The 15,799-nt window shown below is 39.1% G+C and overlaps 1 protein-coding gene across 2 annotated transcripts in view; it reads left to right on the forward strand.

Annotated features, from left to right (window-relative positions):
• Positions 1-12,701, forward strand: part of KCND2 (potassium voltage-gated channel subfamily D member 2) — a 275,632-nt gene extending 262,931 nt beyond the window's left edge. For both annotated transcript variants that reach the window (XM_027679115.1, XM_027679114.1), the window contains exons 4-7: positions 1,784-1,882; positions 3,416-3,511; positions 7,446-7,693; positions 9,511-12,701. In XM_027679115.1, coding sequence (XP_027534916.1) covers positions 1,784-1,882; positions 3,416-3,511; positions 7,446-7,693; positions 9,511-9,688 — 621 coding nt within the window. In that variant the 3' untranslated portion in view covers positions 9,689-12,701. The remainder of the gene's footprint in view (positions 1-1,783; positions 1,883-3,415; positions 3,512-7,445; positions 7,694-9,510) is intronic.
• The last annotated feature ends 3,098 nt before the right edge of the window (positions 12,702-15,799 follow it).

Consider the following 15,799-nt stretch of genomic DNA (forward strand, 5'->3'; position numbering starts at 1 on the left):
AGAGGGCCACAAAGATGATCAGAGGGCTGAAGCACCTTTGCTATGAATATAGGCTAAGAGAGCTGGGGTTGTTCAGCCTGGAGAAGGCTCCAAGGAGATCTCATCACAACCTTCCAGTACCTAAAAGGCGCTTATAAAAGGGTGGGAGAGGGACTTTTTATATGGGCAGATAGTGACAGGACGACATGCAATGGTTTTAAACTGAAAGAGGGAAGGTTGAGATTAGATGCTGGGAAGAAATTCTTTATTCGGAAGGTGGTGAAGCACTGGAACAGGTTCCTCAGAGAAGTTGTGCATGCCTGATCCCTGGATGTTCAAGACCAGGCTGGATGGGGCCCTGAGCAACCTGATCTAGTGAGTGGCATCCCTGCCCATGATGAGGGGTTGGAACTAGATGATCTTAAAGGCCCCTCCCAACCCAAGCCTTTCTATGATTCTCTTCTTTGATTCTAAAACAGCCTGGCAAGCATTCAGGAACTTAGCTGGGAGACAGGATAAAAGCACTACCACATACATACTGGTACTCCAAAAACTCAGAAGACTCTGAAAAACCCATTCACAGACATTGTAATATTATGTTTTATTCTGAACCATTTATTCCCTTTGTGAGACACTGGATTACTACATTAATTATTGGCTGGGACTAACTCAAGCAGCAGAGGGGCTGGGGGAGGGGACAGGTCAAATTTCACTTAGGTGAGGTGATGCCCTGTCACAATCCAGCCCCTTGGTTCCTCCTTGGCCAACCCTGGAGCAGCTGTCAGTCAAAGGCAGCCTAGGAGCACTGTCCACACCATGCCCACTGGAACCCCTAACCCAGCCTCTGATTAGCTCAAACAGTGGGACCACCACCCTTCACTTTGCCATGAAGCCCCAGAGTGGCCAGTTGGGCCGGAAGTCCCGCCTGGGCGGGGTGGCCACAGAGGGCCAGAGCAGATAAAACCAAAGACCTGTGATCACATGTTTGAATCCTCCATCTTCTATACTCCTGTAGCTGGACCTATGCTGGATCTAGGGATAATAGCTATATTTCTCTTTTTCTCTCTCTTTCTTTACTTCTTCTCCTAATGTCCTTTCTTAATATTTTGGGTAACTTAGGACTGGATGGGCTGGATTCTGACAAGTTGTATGGGTTAGCATGTTCTAAGTCAACGCTTTGTGGAATGCTTTGTTTTGGTTGTATGCTACCCTTTAAACATTTGTCAAGTGTACTTATTTTCTAAAGTTTACCAGTAGAAGTACCCCCTGAGAAAATGGGTGTAGCTTTTCTCCTTTGCGGTCTCTCTTAAATTGTTAAAAGAACTGAGGGCTATTGCAATAATCCGGAGGGTGGATTTTGTTGGAGCCCTGTATACTCAAAGTAAAACCCCTTTGGTGAGCTTGTAGCTCAAGACTTGGGGTCTTACACCCCTTCAAAGAGATTTTCACTGCAGTAGCAGCTGAGATGGATGTCCACGTTTTTGCCCCACAAGACGTAAGGAGTGGCAGTTATAGCAATGAAGAAAAAAAAAGGGGAGCCACTTCCATGCTGATCCGTCTAATCCCTTCTCCAAAATCATTGTTCGTGTTAGCTAATGCATGCAAACAAATAAAAACTTCAATCATTTGCATTTTAAATGGGAAGATGCTTGTGATTTGCTCCACCTGGAGGATGGATGCAATGCAATCTGTCAGTTGCTGTGATATTGGTATTCATAAGCAGCTGATTACAATTAGCAGTTTTAGATAAACAGGATAATGGATATGAGTACAAGTGACACTCTTCCTTTTGTCTATTACACAGAAAGCCAGGCTTGCTCGAATTCGTGCGGCAAAGAGTGGGAGCGCTAACGCCTACATGCAGAGCAAACGAAATGGCTTGCTGAGTAACCAGCTGCAGCAGGTAATGTTTGTGTTTCCTCCACCTCCGGAGGAACACCTTAATGACAGCCCAGTAGTAGCTTATTCTACTTATCACCAGGGCAAGTCACCTTGGGGCTTTTGGCAAGGTTATCTTTAGAGGTAGATTAAGGAAGGATAAATTGGACAATTACTATTGTTAAAAGAAGCTTATGAGTCAATGATGGGGTATTAAGAGATGAAGGAAATGTCCAGACAGAAATGCTGGATTCAATGTAACCCACATTTTTAGATATCCAGTAGAAGAACTCATTAAAAAAGTACAGAGCATTTGCCTCTTAAGTGGTAGGTTTGATTTATCTCACTTGGCTTTAAACAGGAAGAAGATGGGTGACAAAGCCAGGTTTCATTATCAGTGTGGAAAGAGGCAGCTCCTGGGTACTGTTTGCACAGAGGGGTGTTGCAGAGTGAAAAAAGTTCCCTCGAAGCACCTACTTTGGTTTTAGAAGAATCCTGGTGATTACTTCAAATGCATTGAAATCTAATGTTACCTGAAGCAAATCCCCTCTTACCCCTGCCAAGGAAGCCAGGACCAGCAGCTGGGACTGGGATCCACAGGGACCTACGCTGCTGGGAGGCAGCCCCTTGGCTGCTCAGAGCCGTACCAAGATGAGAAAGACAAAAGACACAGCGTTTTTTTAATGTTGTTTTCTGGCATTTAGGCAATGCCCTGAGGGAAAGCTTTCATTCCTCTATGCCCTTTCTGTTCAATATGTGTTAAACAGCCAGATGCTTTAACCTGTATCCAGAAAAGAAGGAAGTGGCTGTCTGTCCATCTGTTCTGTTTAGCACAAAAGATGAGCAGTCAGAGCCCTCATTTCCTCTTCTTCTTGAAAGAACTCAAGTATTTGAACTAAAAAGACACAAAATAGCTTCATTACCATGCAGATTTCAAATATCCCAAAGCTGAATTATAATCTTTCCTATTATCCCACTTCCTCCCCTAGTTTTTTGCTTTCAAGTGAATAATTATGAAAGCAATTAATAAACAATGGATGCTTTCTACTTTATTATGTCTATAACACTTGCTATATGTTTTCCAAACCCAGCAGACTGGGATCACTGACATGAATTTTTGTGTAAGCAGAAATACCACAAATTCTTTAGTGCTATGAAATGATCCCAGGAGGACAGCTATGTTTAATTTCCTTCAAATGAGGCACATTCCCAGGAAAAAAATTCACTGGCACTTAAATTGATTATAATTTTAAGCCTGTGTTGATCCAGCATTCAAAGCTTACATGTTGATTGCACTTGTAAATTGTACTATTTCATCTATGCTTAAAAGACCTTAGATGGAAATATTTAACAGGAGGTGCAAGGGAAGGGAAGAAAATAGTTTGATTAAAAAACAAGCAAAAGAAAACTCAAATGCAAAATAATTTGGGTTATACTGTGTAGACAAAGCACTGTAGTTATGCTACTGTATACAATCCAGATTAGTTCTGATCAAATATTTGAACAAGAGCTCTCTTGTTCAAAAATGAGAATAATACGGAGTTCTATGTATCAACAGTCCTCCAATGAAGAAGAACAGGCCTTTGTTGGCAAAGCTGGCTCTTCCTTTGAAACACAGCACCACCACCTGCTTCACTGCCTGGAAAAAACTACGGTAAGAAGAGAGAACTGTGTTCTCCTGTGAATTCCAACACCAGTATATTTTTGAATGTTTTCAGTTATCTCTTATAATTAATAAGCCTTTACATTACAGCAGTTAGATGGAAAGAAAAGCTGTTTTTTCTTACTTTAAGGCAATATACCCACTGCATATAAATAATAGATCCCAGATGAGAGCCTCATCCAGGGTGAAAGATACTGACATCAGTGAGATGGCACCGGTTTAGCCAAGCTGTATATGTGATTTTCGGTATGTTTTTCTTATGCTCCATGATGTTCTCATTTGCACTTTTCTGAAATACACTTTATAAACTACAATTAGTAGTCCTTATACATTCAACACTCAGTGCACTCAAAGCAAGTTTTTGCCTGAGCAGATGTTGGAATTTTGTGCAGGGAGACATGCTGACTGCATCCTCTGACATGAACACTGCAGTGACTGTAAAAGAGGACCACCCAGCATTCTATTTTGAAAATTCAAGTGCTTAATCCAGATGCAGGTGCAAAGCTTCCAAGTGTGTTTGCTTCCATTTAGGTGCTGAGATCCCTGTAGAAGTTACTGATGTAATTCCTCATGGCTCAGATATGCTCCTCTAGATTTGAAAGTCCTTATAACTCAAAAGAATTACTTATTATGTGCTCTCTATATTTTCCCCTGATCAATAACTGCATAACTATAAAATCATAAAGGATAGTAAACTATAGCAGAATTACGGTTTAGTAATAACTAAGTGCCATGTTTACTAATAGTATATTTCTAGAAAGATAATTTTACACTGTTTCCTCTTTTATGTCATTTCTTAAGGATATTGATAAAAGATAATAACAGAAATATTTATATTGAATGTAGTATTTGTAGATTTGAGAATTTCACATAGAGCATGCTAAAATTATCTCCTTATATGTCTGTATTTTTGTGTGTGTTATATTGCCATGCACAATTTATCTTGTATTGAGGATAAATTGGTCAACAACCATGAAATCACCATTTACAAATTTGTATCTAGTGCTATAAGTTCCAGTTTCATATAAAAAATGACATGATTTCTCTTCAAGCTTTGTATACAGAGTGGAACTTGGTGCTATTTTATTTGCCATTTTTTCTAATGTTTATAGTCTAGCTTTAGATTTTCGTTAAAAGAGCCAATACTGCTTCTGCTATATTTGAAGGAGATTGCTGTAAAAGTCTTTCTGTTCTTTCTCAAAAAAACAAACAAACAAAAAAGTAAAAATTTTTCCCACAACGGACAATGCTAAATTTTTATTAAAATTAAGACATGAGGTATGTATGTATGTGTGTAATCTAATGTTTTCCTTTTGAGAGCATTTCTTTGTAAATAATAGGGCCCAGTTATTACATCACTTAGATAGCAATATGTCATTCCACAGGTGCTTATGCCTTCTCCTTTCTTTAGGAGTATTCATTATTACATAATGTGTTGTAGGACAAAATGTCTTGCATCCTATTCAGAATATAATGTGGTTTCTTTGCCAAGATTCAGGCCGGGTCTTTTTGGAACATTTTTGAGACATTTTGTACTAGAACTGGATAATAGCAATCTGCCTTTAAAATTTTTCCACAGTTGAACTTTACAAACATATTTAAAAACCGCAGGTCTTGTCAAACTCTTACAGAAATCATGGAAAAAAATTGCCATTCATTTGGTAGGAGCTGAATTCAGCTCCCAAAGTTTCATGGTTCCTCTAATCAAAATGGTGGAATATGTAAAATATTTTTTCCTAATTTTTTTCTTTTCTTCCTTTAAAAAAAAAAAAGAAAAAAGTCTACAAAGCAAGTATTATCTTGTTTCTTACATTTGCACAGAATCTAGTTTCTTTTTTCCTTTTGTTGGGTCCTGCTATGGGTACTGATTTCATATGACATGTGAACACAAAAATGTATGCAGCAGTTCCAAGTTATATTCTGCAGATCATGCATTCCTAACATTTTACTGGGAACTTGACATTTTTGGCCCTCAGCATGTGGAATCTGGCAAGTTTCTGGTTCATGGTATAACAGCAAGGGTGACATATTTTCTTGGACTCTCACCATCCATAATGGTATAAGCATCAGTCCAGATGATACTAAGAAAAGGCATATTTTCTCTTTTCACTGGAAAGTCAATAGGATAAGATCTCCTCCACTCTCAGAAATGCAGAGTGGGTAATGTTATGGAATTTTGTGAAAATTACATTAATGATGAAACTAATTGCACTAAAAGTTATATTTTACAGGCTACTTTTAGCTAATTTAAGAACAGTTAATTAATAAATATAATCAAATCTATTAACTTGAGCCATTATAGCATTTCAAAATGTTTCCAGTCTATATTAAAAGTTCAGTCAATAAAACTTTAATGGTCCCTACAAATTGAATTCCTGTTGGTTGCTCCATAAAAGTTTTAGGAAGCACAAAATTACTTTTAATCAGAAAAACTGCAGTGTTCTTGGCAAACATACTGCAAGCCCCTGAATATAATCTAAAGATGGCAATTAGGTTAATTTTTCTCTCTGAATTTTATGTCTACTGTTGTGATCACGTTCAAAATCCTAACTGTGACTGACACACGCCTTATAGAAATCGCTTTTTAAGCGAGTTCTTTCTTTCTCTATCACTTGAAATTTGCATTCCTCAACAACTCTTCGTTCACACAAACTTATGTCTAAGTGAAGAAGAACAGAAGAAATTGAAATAAAAATAATATACGAATAAAGGTATTTGTTGCAAACATTTGGACACAGTTGTTATTCTGCTTATTTTGTTCACGTTTTATATTGGCACGGTATGGCAATTCTGAACAACATCAGCACCTTTCCAATTAGTGCATCATTTTTTAGGGGAAAAATAATTTACCTCATTCTAATACAGAAAAATGTAACAGGCTGACAAATTTGATGTGAGACCGAGTATAAAACAATCCTCAATGTGCTCCCTAAACCATTCCCCTAAAACATTCTCAGGATACAGGGTGGAAAATTGAGAGATTTTTCTTAAAAATGAGGGTTTCTCAAACTGCATGTGAACATATCTTAATCTCTGCTTAGTTTGGATTTCTACTTTTAAGTGAGAATAAAAATTTCTTTTCCCTTCCTCACTGCCATAAGGAACACCAGTATTTCATGCTCTTTTGCACAAAAATGTGGAAACTGTGTGAAATGCTCCCTAATCACCTGCCAAATCAATGTAAACTGGCTGTTTCAGTGACTTTGGATTCATCTTTGTGACCACCCTATGAAGCTACTAGGATTAAGCAAAGATTGCACGAATAAAGAGGACTTCATTTAACTAAAATTCTCAGTCCTCTAAACTGCTTTTGATACATCCATCTATAGTAATTAGGAGCTTTTTGGATGCTTTTAAGTAACCATCTCACCTCCTTTAATGAGAACTTCTATTTGTTTGAATGTTTTCCTTTTACGCAGTTGCATACCTCAAAACGTTGTTTCAGCTCCTGATTTATAACATGTAATTCAAAAGGAAGCCTTCTAAACTAATCTGGAAAATATTTATGAATTTTATTGTATTATAGTTCAATATAATAAATCTTATTTATTTCCAACTGACATTTAGAGTGTTTACATAAGCACCACTTGCATTTTATTAATAAACATAATCTCTATTTTGTGGTACTTCATAGATTATACAGATATTTATAACACAAACTACATTACAATCACATGCTATTTTGCAAAATAATTTGGATTAACATTTTCTTGTTTAGAGCTCTGAGTGTTTTGTTCCAGCATTTACATTTGTATTGGTATTGAGCCCAGGCTAATATGGGCTAAACACTATAATCAAGAATAAGCCGTCTAACTTTCCCAGTTTATTCAGTTGTGTCAGTTTAAGCCTTTAAACAATCATGATTAATATTTTCACTTCAATTATCTCTCTGTGCTTTGTCCCTTTGTTGGATTCCTCTGGCTAGAACCACGAGTTTGTGGATGAGCAAGTCTATGAAGAGAGCTGTATGGAGGTTTCTACAGTCAACAGACCTCCAAGCCACAGCCCCTCTATTTCGTCTCAACAAGGCGTCACCAGCACTTGCTGCTCACGAAGACATAAAAAGACTTACCGCATCCCGAACACTGCCATCGCTGGCAGCCGCCCAGGCAGTGTACAAGAGCTCAGCACCATCCAGATCAGATGTGTGGAGAGGACACCACTGTCTAACAGGTACTTCTCGTGCATCAGCACACCTAGAGCTTGAAGCTCCTGACTTTGTTAGAGAAGAGATGTAGAGGCGTTGTGGCCTCCATAGGCAGGCAGTGAAGCTAAAGATGAGAGTCTAACAGTCACCTAAAAACGGTTATGCATTTTTCTATGTATGTTCTGCACTTCTTTTACTCCAAGCTTAATCCAAGATAATAGGATAGTCTGTCTATATTCATTTCCGCCCTCTCAGGCCCTCCCCACTAACTACTATGTACTATTTGCAGCAAACAGCATCCAGAGACCCCAAATGAAATAGAGCACCAAATATTATATGCTGTGAGCAAACACATAAGAAGAAAAATTTTGTGAAGAAAAATTTTGCAAAGAAAAATGTGCAATTCTAATATATAAGACGAGCAAATGGTCTGTCTGTCCATGCTTGGTTCAGAAGCATAGGAAATAAGACTTCCTCACATTTCTGCAGAGCAGAGAAATAAAACTGATTCCCAGAGTCCTAAGTGTAATAGTTGTAAGGAAGACTCTTCTAAATGAAAAAAACATGAAATGGATTAGAAAAATGTATTTTCTAGTCTGAGGAGTTATTACAAAAGTGAGGAAAATGCAGTTTAAGAGTCTGTAGTTTACTGAATGTCCCTCTACTCTCACAAGTAAAGCATATGGCTTTCAGGTATATCTGAATACCACCTCTGAAAACACAGCAAAGGTCTCAGGAGACCCAGAAGTATTTTCTATTAAAGTCATACATGCCACCCTTCAATAAGGAAGCATTTTTAGTACTAGTTGCTATAGAGATTGTCTTGTTAAGCTACTTTTGAGTAGCTTCCTCTGTATAGTTACTAGGTTTGGATTTCACTTCCATGAACAATCCAGCAGCTTGTAGCTACTGTAGTTTTTCAGCTGTTGTGCAATGAGACCTCCTGGCCAGCACAAAGCTCCAACCTGTCTTAGCTTTTCAGGAAATATTCTGCCTGGATCCATCCTTTCTCTGCTAGAGGACTTGCCTGCACCATATTTCCAGACACCAAGTATGTAAAAACACAAAGCACCAGCTTTGTGCTAGAAAACAAACTAAAAACACAAGCATAAAATGTTGGTCTCACCTTGAAATAGGCTGAGTTTTACAAGTTTCTTATGATGCAGAGATACTGCAACAACACCATGAACATATTAACTCAACCTTAATTAGTGCATATAATGCAATATTACTATTGATGACCCAGAATATACATAGAATCATAGAATCACTAAGGTTGGAAAAGATCTCTAAGATCATTGAGTCCAACCATTAACCCAGTGCTACCACGTTCACCACTAAACCACATTTCCAAGTGCCACATCCACACACCTTTTGAAGGTGGTGATTCCACCATTTCCCTTGGCAGTCTGTTCCAATGTCTGACAACCATTTTAGTGAAGAAATTTTTCCTAATATCTAAATGTTCTTAAAATACACAATGTTCTTAAATAAGCATGGCATTGAGGAATATGCAGGAGACTGGGACTGGCCCTTAGTTTCCACTTTCCTGCATAGCAAGTAACTTGGCTGTGCTAAGTTTGTTCAAATGCTTCCCCTGTTCAGAAACACTTAGGCTGAGAAGTGCTGAAAAATGGTGAAAAGGAAGGGACAAAGGGACATGGACATAGCCATGGACCACCTGCTGCTGGGGTGCAGGATATTGGGGTAGTGCTATTCTGCACTTAGAGCTCTCTAATGGGGCAGGATGGAGATGGCCGGGTGAGGGAGTGGAATCAGGTACACGAGAGTTTTGTGGTAACATGGACTTCCTATTTGCTTGGATTTTTGTTTCTTCCTCCAGCCGTTCCAGCTTAAATGCCAAAGTGGAAGAGTGTGTTAAACTAAACTGTGAGCAGCCTTACGTCACTACAGCAATAATCAGCATCCCGACACCTCCGGTCACCACACCCGAAGGAGATGACAGGCCAGACTCTCCTGAGTATTCGGGAGGAAACATTGTCAGAGTATCTGCTTTATAAAATAAGGAATTATTTATAAATTATCATAAAGACCACTTGCAAGCTGAGCTCAAGCAATGAAAAACGAGTCGTGAGGAATGAGAGAGCTGACAAAGAAAATACCCCTTGACGAGTGTGCCAGCGGACACAGAGCAAGAGGTTCAGGAGAAACAAAACACTTTGTGGGTGTTGGTGTCCTAGGGTGTGAACCAAAAGGAGTTTCTTACCCCTTGTCCGAACCGATGCGTGGTGGAATCTTCTGTGACCATCCTGACTTATTATATGAGCACAATGAAATGTCCCCATTGATGCTTCTTCTTATCATGAAAGCTCTTTTTAGAAAAAAACACAAACGAAAAAATAGAAACCTGTGTTCCTGCTGAATGCAAAACAACGAGAAACATTTTGATAACGTGTCTTTTTTTTTCCCTGTTAATAAACCACAAACTTGTTGAGGAACTGTAAAAAAATGAACGAAAAAATGCTCATATGAAATATGTTTGTACTGACTGAAAGAACTACAACCATAATGCATGCTGAAATTATTTGGAGCTGTGATCTCAGTTTACTTTTGTTGTTTTTCAGATTAGGCATGATAAAATATTACTGTAGAAAGGGGCATTTCCGTGCACTTACAACAAGCTGATTGTTAATGTTCCATGGTAGTTGTATAAATAACTTCCCTTTGAAAAATGCAGCATTTCTTACTCAAACACTCATTAGTGAACTAAAGGTGTTCAGTTAGTTCAATATTTACTATTGTTTTATCTTGCTTCCTAGGTACTGTTACAACTGCAATAAGTCATTGTACACCTGTTGTATCAGGAATCAGGATTTTTTTTAAGGTATTTTACACAACTTCATCTACACTATAAATTTCTAATGGCAAACATTTACATAATCTTACAGCCAAACTGTGCACCACAAATGTGCTGTTCAGTCATTGTTCTTTTTGTCCACTGTTCTTTATTTCTATGACAGTTCGTTGCCCTCTCCAACATCACTGTACCATTTGGGATTTCAAGGCTACTGATGAAATCAACACAATCCTTTCTTCCACAGACATCTTGTTTACTTCTGTATTTTCAGAACAAACCTCTCGTCTCAGTGTACTGCCACAGGATCAATCCTATTTGAATTAAAATTACCACAAAGGTGTTTTTGGGATCAGCTAACAATTATCTCCAAACCTTCCTTGCTCATATTCTGCAGCATCCAGAGTATTAGCTACACTGGAAGACACTGAAAGACATTCAGTAAAAATGATGGCTAAATTCTTTTTGTAATTATCTGTACACTTACATCTTAAAACTTGTTTGAGAATTTATATTGTGTGAAAAACATTTAATTACCTAAGAACAATGAATAATGGATTGAGTCTCAAAGCTATAAAAGTATAATTGATTTCAATTGGAATTTGCCTACACAGACAGGCCTAAAAGCTAATATGAAGGCTTTACGAGTTAAGGCTTTTTGGCTTCATTTTTAAAAGACAATGATATTATCAGAAACCTTTCTGATAAAAAAGCGTAATTTTTCTTCAGGAGAGTATGTTAGATGTATCATAATGCTTCTTATATTCATGACATACCATACATCATATACATCAAATATACATGGAATATGTGCATATCAATACATACATATATACATCAAAAACACTGGATCAGAAATAATTGCATGTCTGCAAAGTAAAATATGCATATAAATCAAAAGGCTCAGTGCATTAGATGCCATTACAATAAATGATTAACACAGTTATTTAATAGTTTGAGTAGTGTATGTTTCAGTATAGTATTTGCTAGCATTCTACTGACCTGAAAATTTACAGTAAGAAAAAATACCCACTAAAAACTGAAACTTGCTGATGATACACTTTTTATTGCACACAAATACTGGTCTTTCAGACATTGAAGAGTAGATGATGGACTATCATGCTACAGTATATACACCAAAATACAACAATGTCACATATTAGAATTAAACTGCAAGTAAAAACAGTAGATAATGCCATTCATTACTCTTTTATCATTTACTTATTTTGAAGCTTGGTTAACTTGCAGTTACCTTCTCACTACTTTTGCAAATCAGAGTAACTTACTTATTGTAAACTGAGCTTCTATATTTCTTTCAGACATTAGCAGAGAGCAAAAGCACAGGCTCTGAGCCAGACCAGGAGCGCTCCTTCTGAGGAACCCTGCCCGAGTTCATTATCTGGCATTGCTCTCCTCTCTTCCACCCTGTCAGAAAATTGCAGTAGATCTGCTGAAGCTGGTAGGTTACATAAACTTTAGTGGGGTTTAAAGGAGAGGCAGAACACAGAGTTTTTACTTGCATCCTACTTCTACCCATGGTTACTCATACTTGGTCCCCACCTTTTGCCAAACAGTTATTGATATAAAAACTGCCTTGATGTTAGCAATCTTTATGCCACATGGTACGTCATGACTAGCTATATCAGCTAAATAATGCAAAAAAGGCAGTTACTAAACCTACTTTGGTACAATCTAGATACAACCCAGGAAACCTACTGACTCCATCAGGTCATGTGTCTTTTAAAAGCTCTTTATTCTCCTTTTCATAGGCACTAGAAAGAATGCACTACAGCAATACACTTGCATAACAGTTATACCCCTGAAGCAACATGTACTTTCATTTTTAAAATGCAGCTTAAGAGATAATTTAGTAAGATTTTGCAGAATTACAGTCCTGTCTCCTATTTCCATATGTCACATGCAAAGCCATTAATTTATTCTGAATTTGGGAAATACACTTTTTTTTTGGTGTTTTAGGTGATTTAAATACTGTTTTGGTAGTGAATGACTGTTGATGACTGTGTAAAATGCATCTGTACTGTACATGAAATGTAATTATTTCTGTGTATCATACAAAGAAACTGAGGTTGTTGTTTTGACAATTTTGTTTGACAGTCATATATCGTATTTCAGAAGGCAGCATAATACACGTGTTATGCTGAATAAATAGACATTTGAGGAATACTTAAATAAAACATCTGCATGCTTGAATGGGTCAACCTGGTTTTGCAATAACTTATTCATGAAAACTTTTTTCCCCTCCTCTAATAATTTTACAGGAACATGATATCTGAAGTCAGTGAATGTCCCAGACATTAATTTCAGGCAAGCCATGAGTGTATCTAAGCCATACTAGAAGCCATCGAGACCAGGATGCCACAGCTCCATTACACAGAGCTGCCCTTGTTCTGTGCCAGTGACCATCACCATTCCCTTTCCAGCCTGCAGCAGCAGAGAACACTAAATTATTTCCAGCAATATGAGCTCCACATCTCTATCTGTACTTGAAAAAAATGTCTGCTATGTTTTCAAAACATCCAGACGCCGACCACTCTGCTGAACCTCCCAGGCTACAAAGCCTCCTCAAACCTGGTATCAAATTCCCTTGATAAAATATTAGTGCACAGATGAGATCAAACTCCTTTTGTAGCATAAGAGCAGGTAACAACACATCACGTATCACTAATAAAGGGCAACTGACTGCAGACAATGCTGATCTATCAACTGTGTATCAGCACTGGTACACGTGATGGCCACCTCTGCTAGGAGCTCACTGCTCTGGGCAGCGGGGAAAGACTAAAGCAATACCTGTCTGGGAACCATCCCAGAGCATTTCTGAGAACAACTGTCCTCTCATAAAATACCAACAGGAGACAAACTGAAAACATACACTTTACATCTCGAGGTTGTGGATATACTCTCAGTGGAAGCACTCTGACTACCAGGAAAAGGCTTTCGCAGCAGAGAGCACGATGCAGCCTCAGCAGCTCCAGGGAGAAGGGCGGCTTTCAGAGAAGTAGCTGATCTGGAGAAGGATCATTAAATTTTGAGCAGGTAGGGTGCTTAGGAGGTCATATGCTCTCTTTGCTGCACATGGGACCCACCAGGACTTTATTTTCCCATTGACTATGGGAAAATCTGAGGATTATCACATGTTATGGAAGAGCCATCAGCTGATGGGATATGTAAACCTGTGGCTAGAAGAGTGGACACTATATATAGTGTTCCTGTGTCAGGAGTGAACACTATATATAGATTGACAAAGTCTGCAGGATATGTGGAATTATGCAGACAGCTTAGTTTCTTTCCTGCCTGCAATATCTAGTTACCTACTTTTTACAGTAACTATGCACAAGAAACAACTGAAGTAGGGGAGTGATGAAAAAAATATAAGTAGATGCATAGGAATTCTCAAAAGTTTAGGACATCACATTTTTTTTTAAAGAGATGTAGTCAATCATACACAAGTTTTAAAATTTCAGGTTTAATCTCACTTCTACAATAGCATTTTGCATGATTAAATGTATGCTTATGGTGGGTTGACAACACTGGCAGGATGCCAGATGCCCAACAAAACTGCTCTATCACTCCCCTCCTCAGCTGGACAGGCTTTTGGGTCGGGACAAGAGCAGGGAGAGATCACTCACCAGCTATTGTCATGGGCGAAACAGACTTGATTTGGGGCAAATAACTTATTATCAATCAAATCAGAGTAGGATAATGAGAAATAAAACCAAATCTTAAAACACCTTCCCCCCATACCTCCCTTCTTTCCAAGCTCAACTTTATTCCTGAATTCTCTACCTCGTTCTCCTCCCCAGAGGTGAAGGGGGACAGGGAATGGCGACTGTGGTCAGTTCATCACGTTGTCTCTGATGCTCCTTCCTCCTCAGCAGCAGGACTCCTCACACTCTTTACCTGTTCCAGTGTAGGGTCCCTGCCATGGGAGACAGCCCTTCCCATGGACTGCAGTTCTTCATGAACTGCTCCAGAGTGGGTCCCCCACTCGGCCACAAGTCCTGCCAGCAAACCTGCTCCAGTGTGGGCTCCTCTCTCCACAAGTCCTGCCAGAAACCCAGTCCAGCAAGGGCTATGCATGGGGTCACAGACTCCTTCAAGCATCCACCCGCTCTGGCATAGTGTTCTCCACAAGCTGCAGGTGGATCTCTGCTCCACCAGGGACCTCCATGGACTGCAGTGGGATGGCCTGTTGCACCATGGTCTTCACCATGGACCGCACAGGAACCTCAGCTCCAGTACCTGGAACACCTCCTGCCCCTCTCCTCCACTGATCTGGGCGTCTGCAGAGTTATTCCTCTCACATATTCTCACTCCTCTCTCCAGCTGCTGTTGCTGCAACAACTTTTTCCCCTTCTCAAATAGCTATCCCAGAGGTGCTAACACCATCGCTGACGGACTTGACCTTGGCCAGTGGCAGAGCCCATCCGGCTCTGTTGGACATGGGGGAAGCTTCTCAGCTTCTCTAAGACGCCACCCCTCTATCCCCCCACAACCAAAACAGTGTCACACAAACCCTGAGTATTTCAATGTCATAAGACTTTAATAATCAGTGTTTTCCTGCATAGTTCACAGAATCACAGAATATTGAGTTGGAAGGGTCCCACAAGCATCATCCAGCCCAACTCTTTAAGTGAATGGTCCATATGGGGATCAAACCTGCGACCTTGGTGTTTTTAGCACCATGCTCTAACTGAGATCCAGTAAAATGCTTTTGCAGTAAAAACTTCAAAAGCTATTTGAAAATCCCTTCTTCCATTATATTTAACTGTATAGTTGCTGCGACCAACAGCCTTTCTTTTTACTATTCATTGTTTATATATTCCCTTATATTCATATATGCTTTTACAAAATGAACAGTTATAAAGAAAATATAGCTGTTTCCTTCCAAAAGCCTTGACATACAACCTGCTGGCAGGTGAATCAATACCTTATCCAACGTTAGGGAATAGTGATTTTTGCCTCCTAAAAGCATCCCCATAATCCCAAATCATGACTGTGCTTAGCCCCACAGCAATAGGCACAGTCCCACGGACTGGGTATGATTCACTAGCCCGAACAGGAACACCTGGTGCAGCAGGGAGTGTCTCCTTTGTCTAATACAATTACCCTCCTTGAGTGGTCTGTGAAAAACGTTAAGGAGCATTTCCACAGTTGTTTGTTGCAACAAGAGAGATTTAGTTCATTACAGAACAAAGAATACACCATCCTTCTCCAAGTACTCCTGCAAAACTGAGGGACAAAGAAAAGGATGAAGTAGTTTTCACTACTATAAGTATCTAAATGTTCCCCTCTTGCC

This window comes from Neopelma chrysocephalum, unplaced genomic scaffold (genome assembly GCF_003984885.1).
Source record: "Neopelma chrysocephalum unplaced genomic scaffold, ASM398488v2 Primary Assembly neopelma1_45, whole genome shotgun sequence".
Taxonomy (NCBI): Eukaryota; Metazoa; Chordata; class Aves; order Passeriformes; family Pipridae; genus Neopelma; species Neopelma chrysocephalum.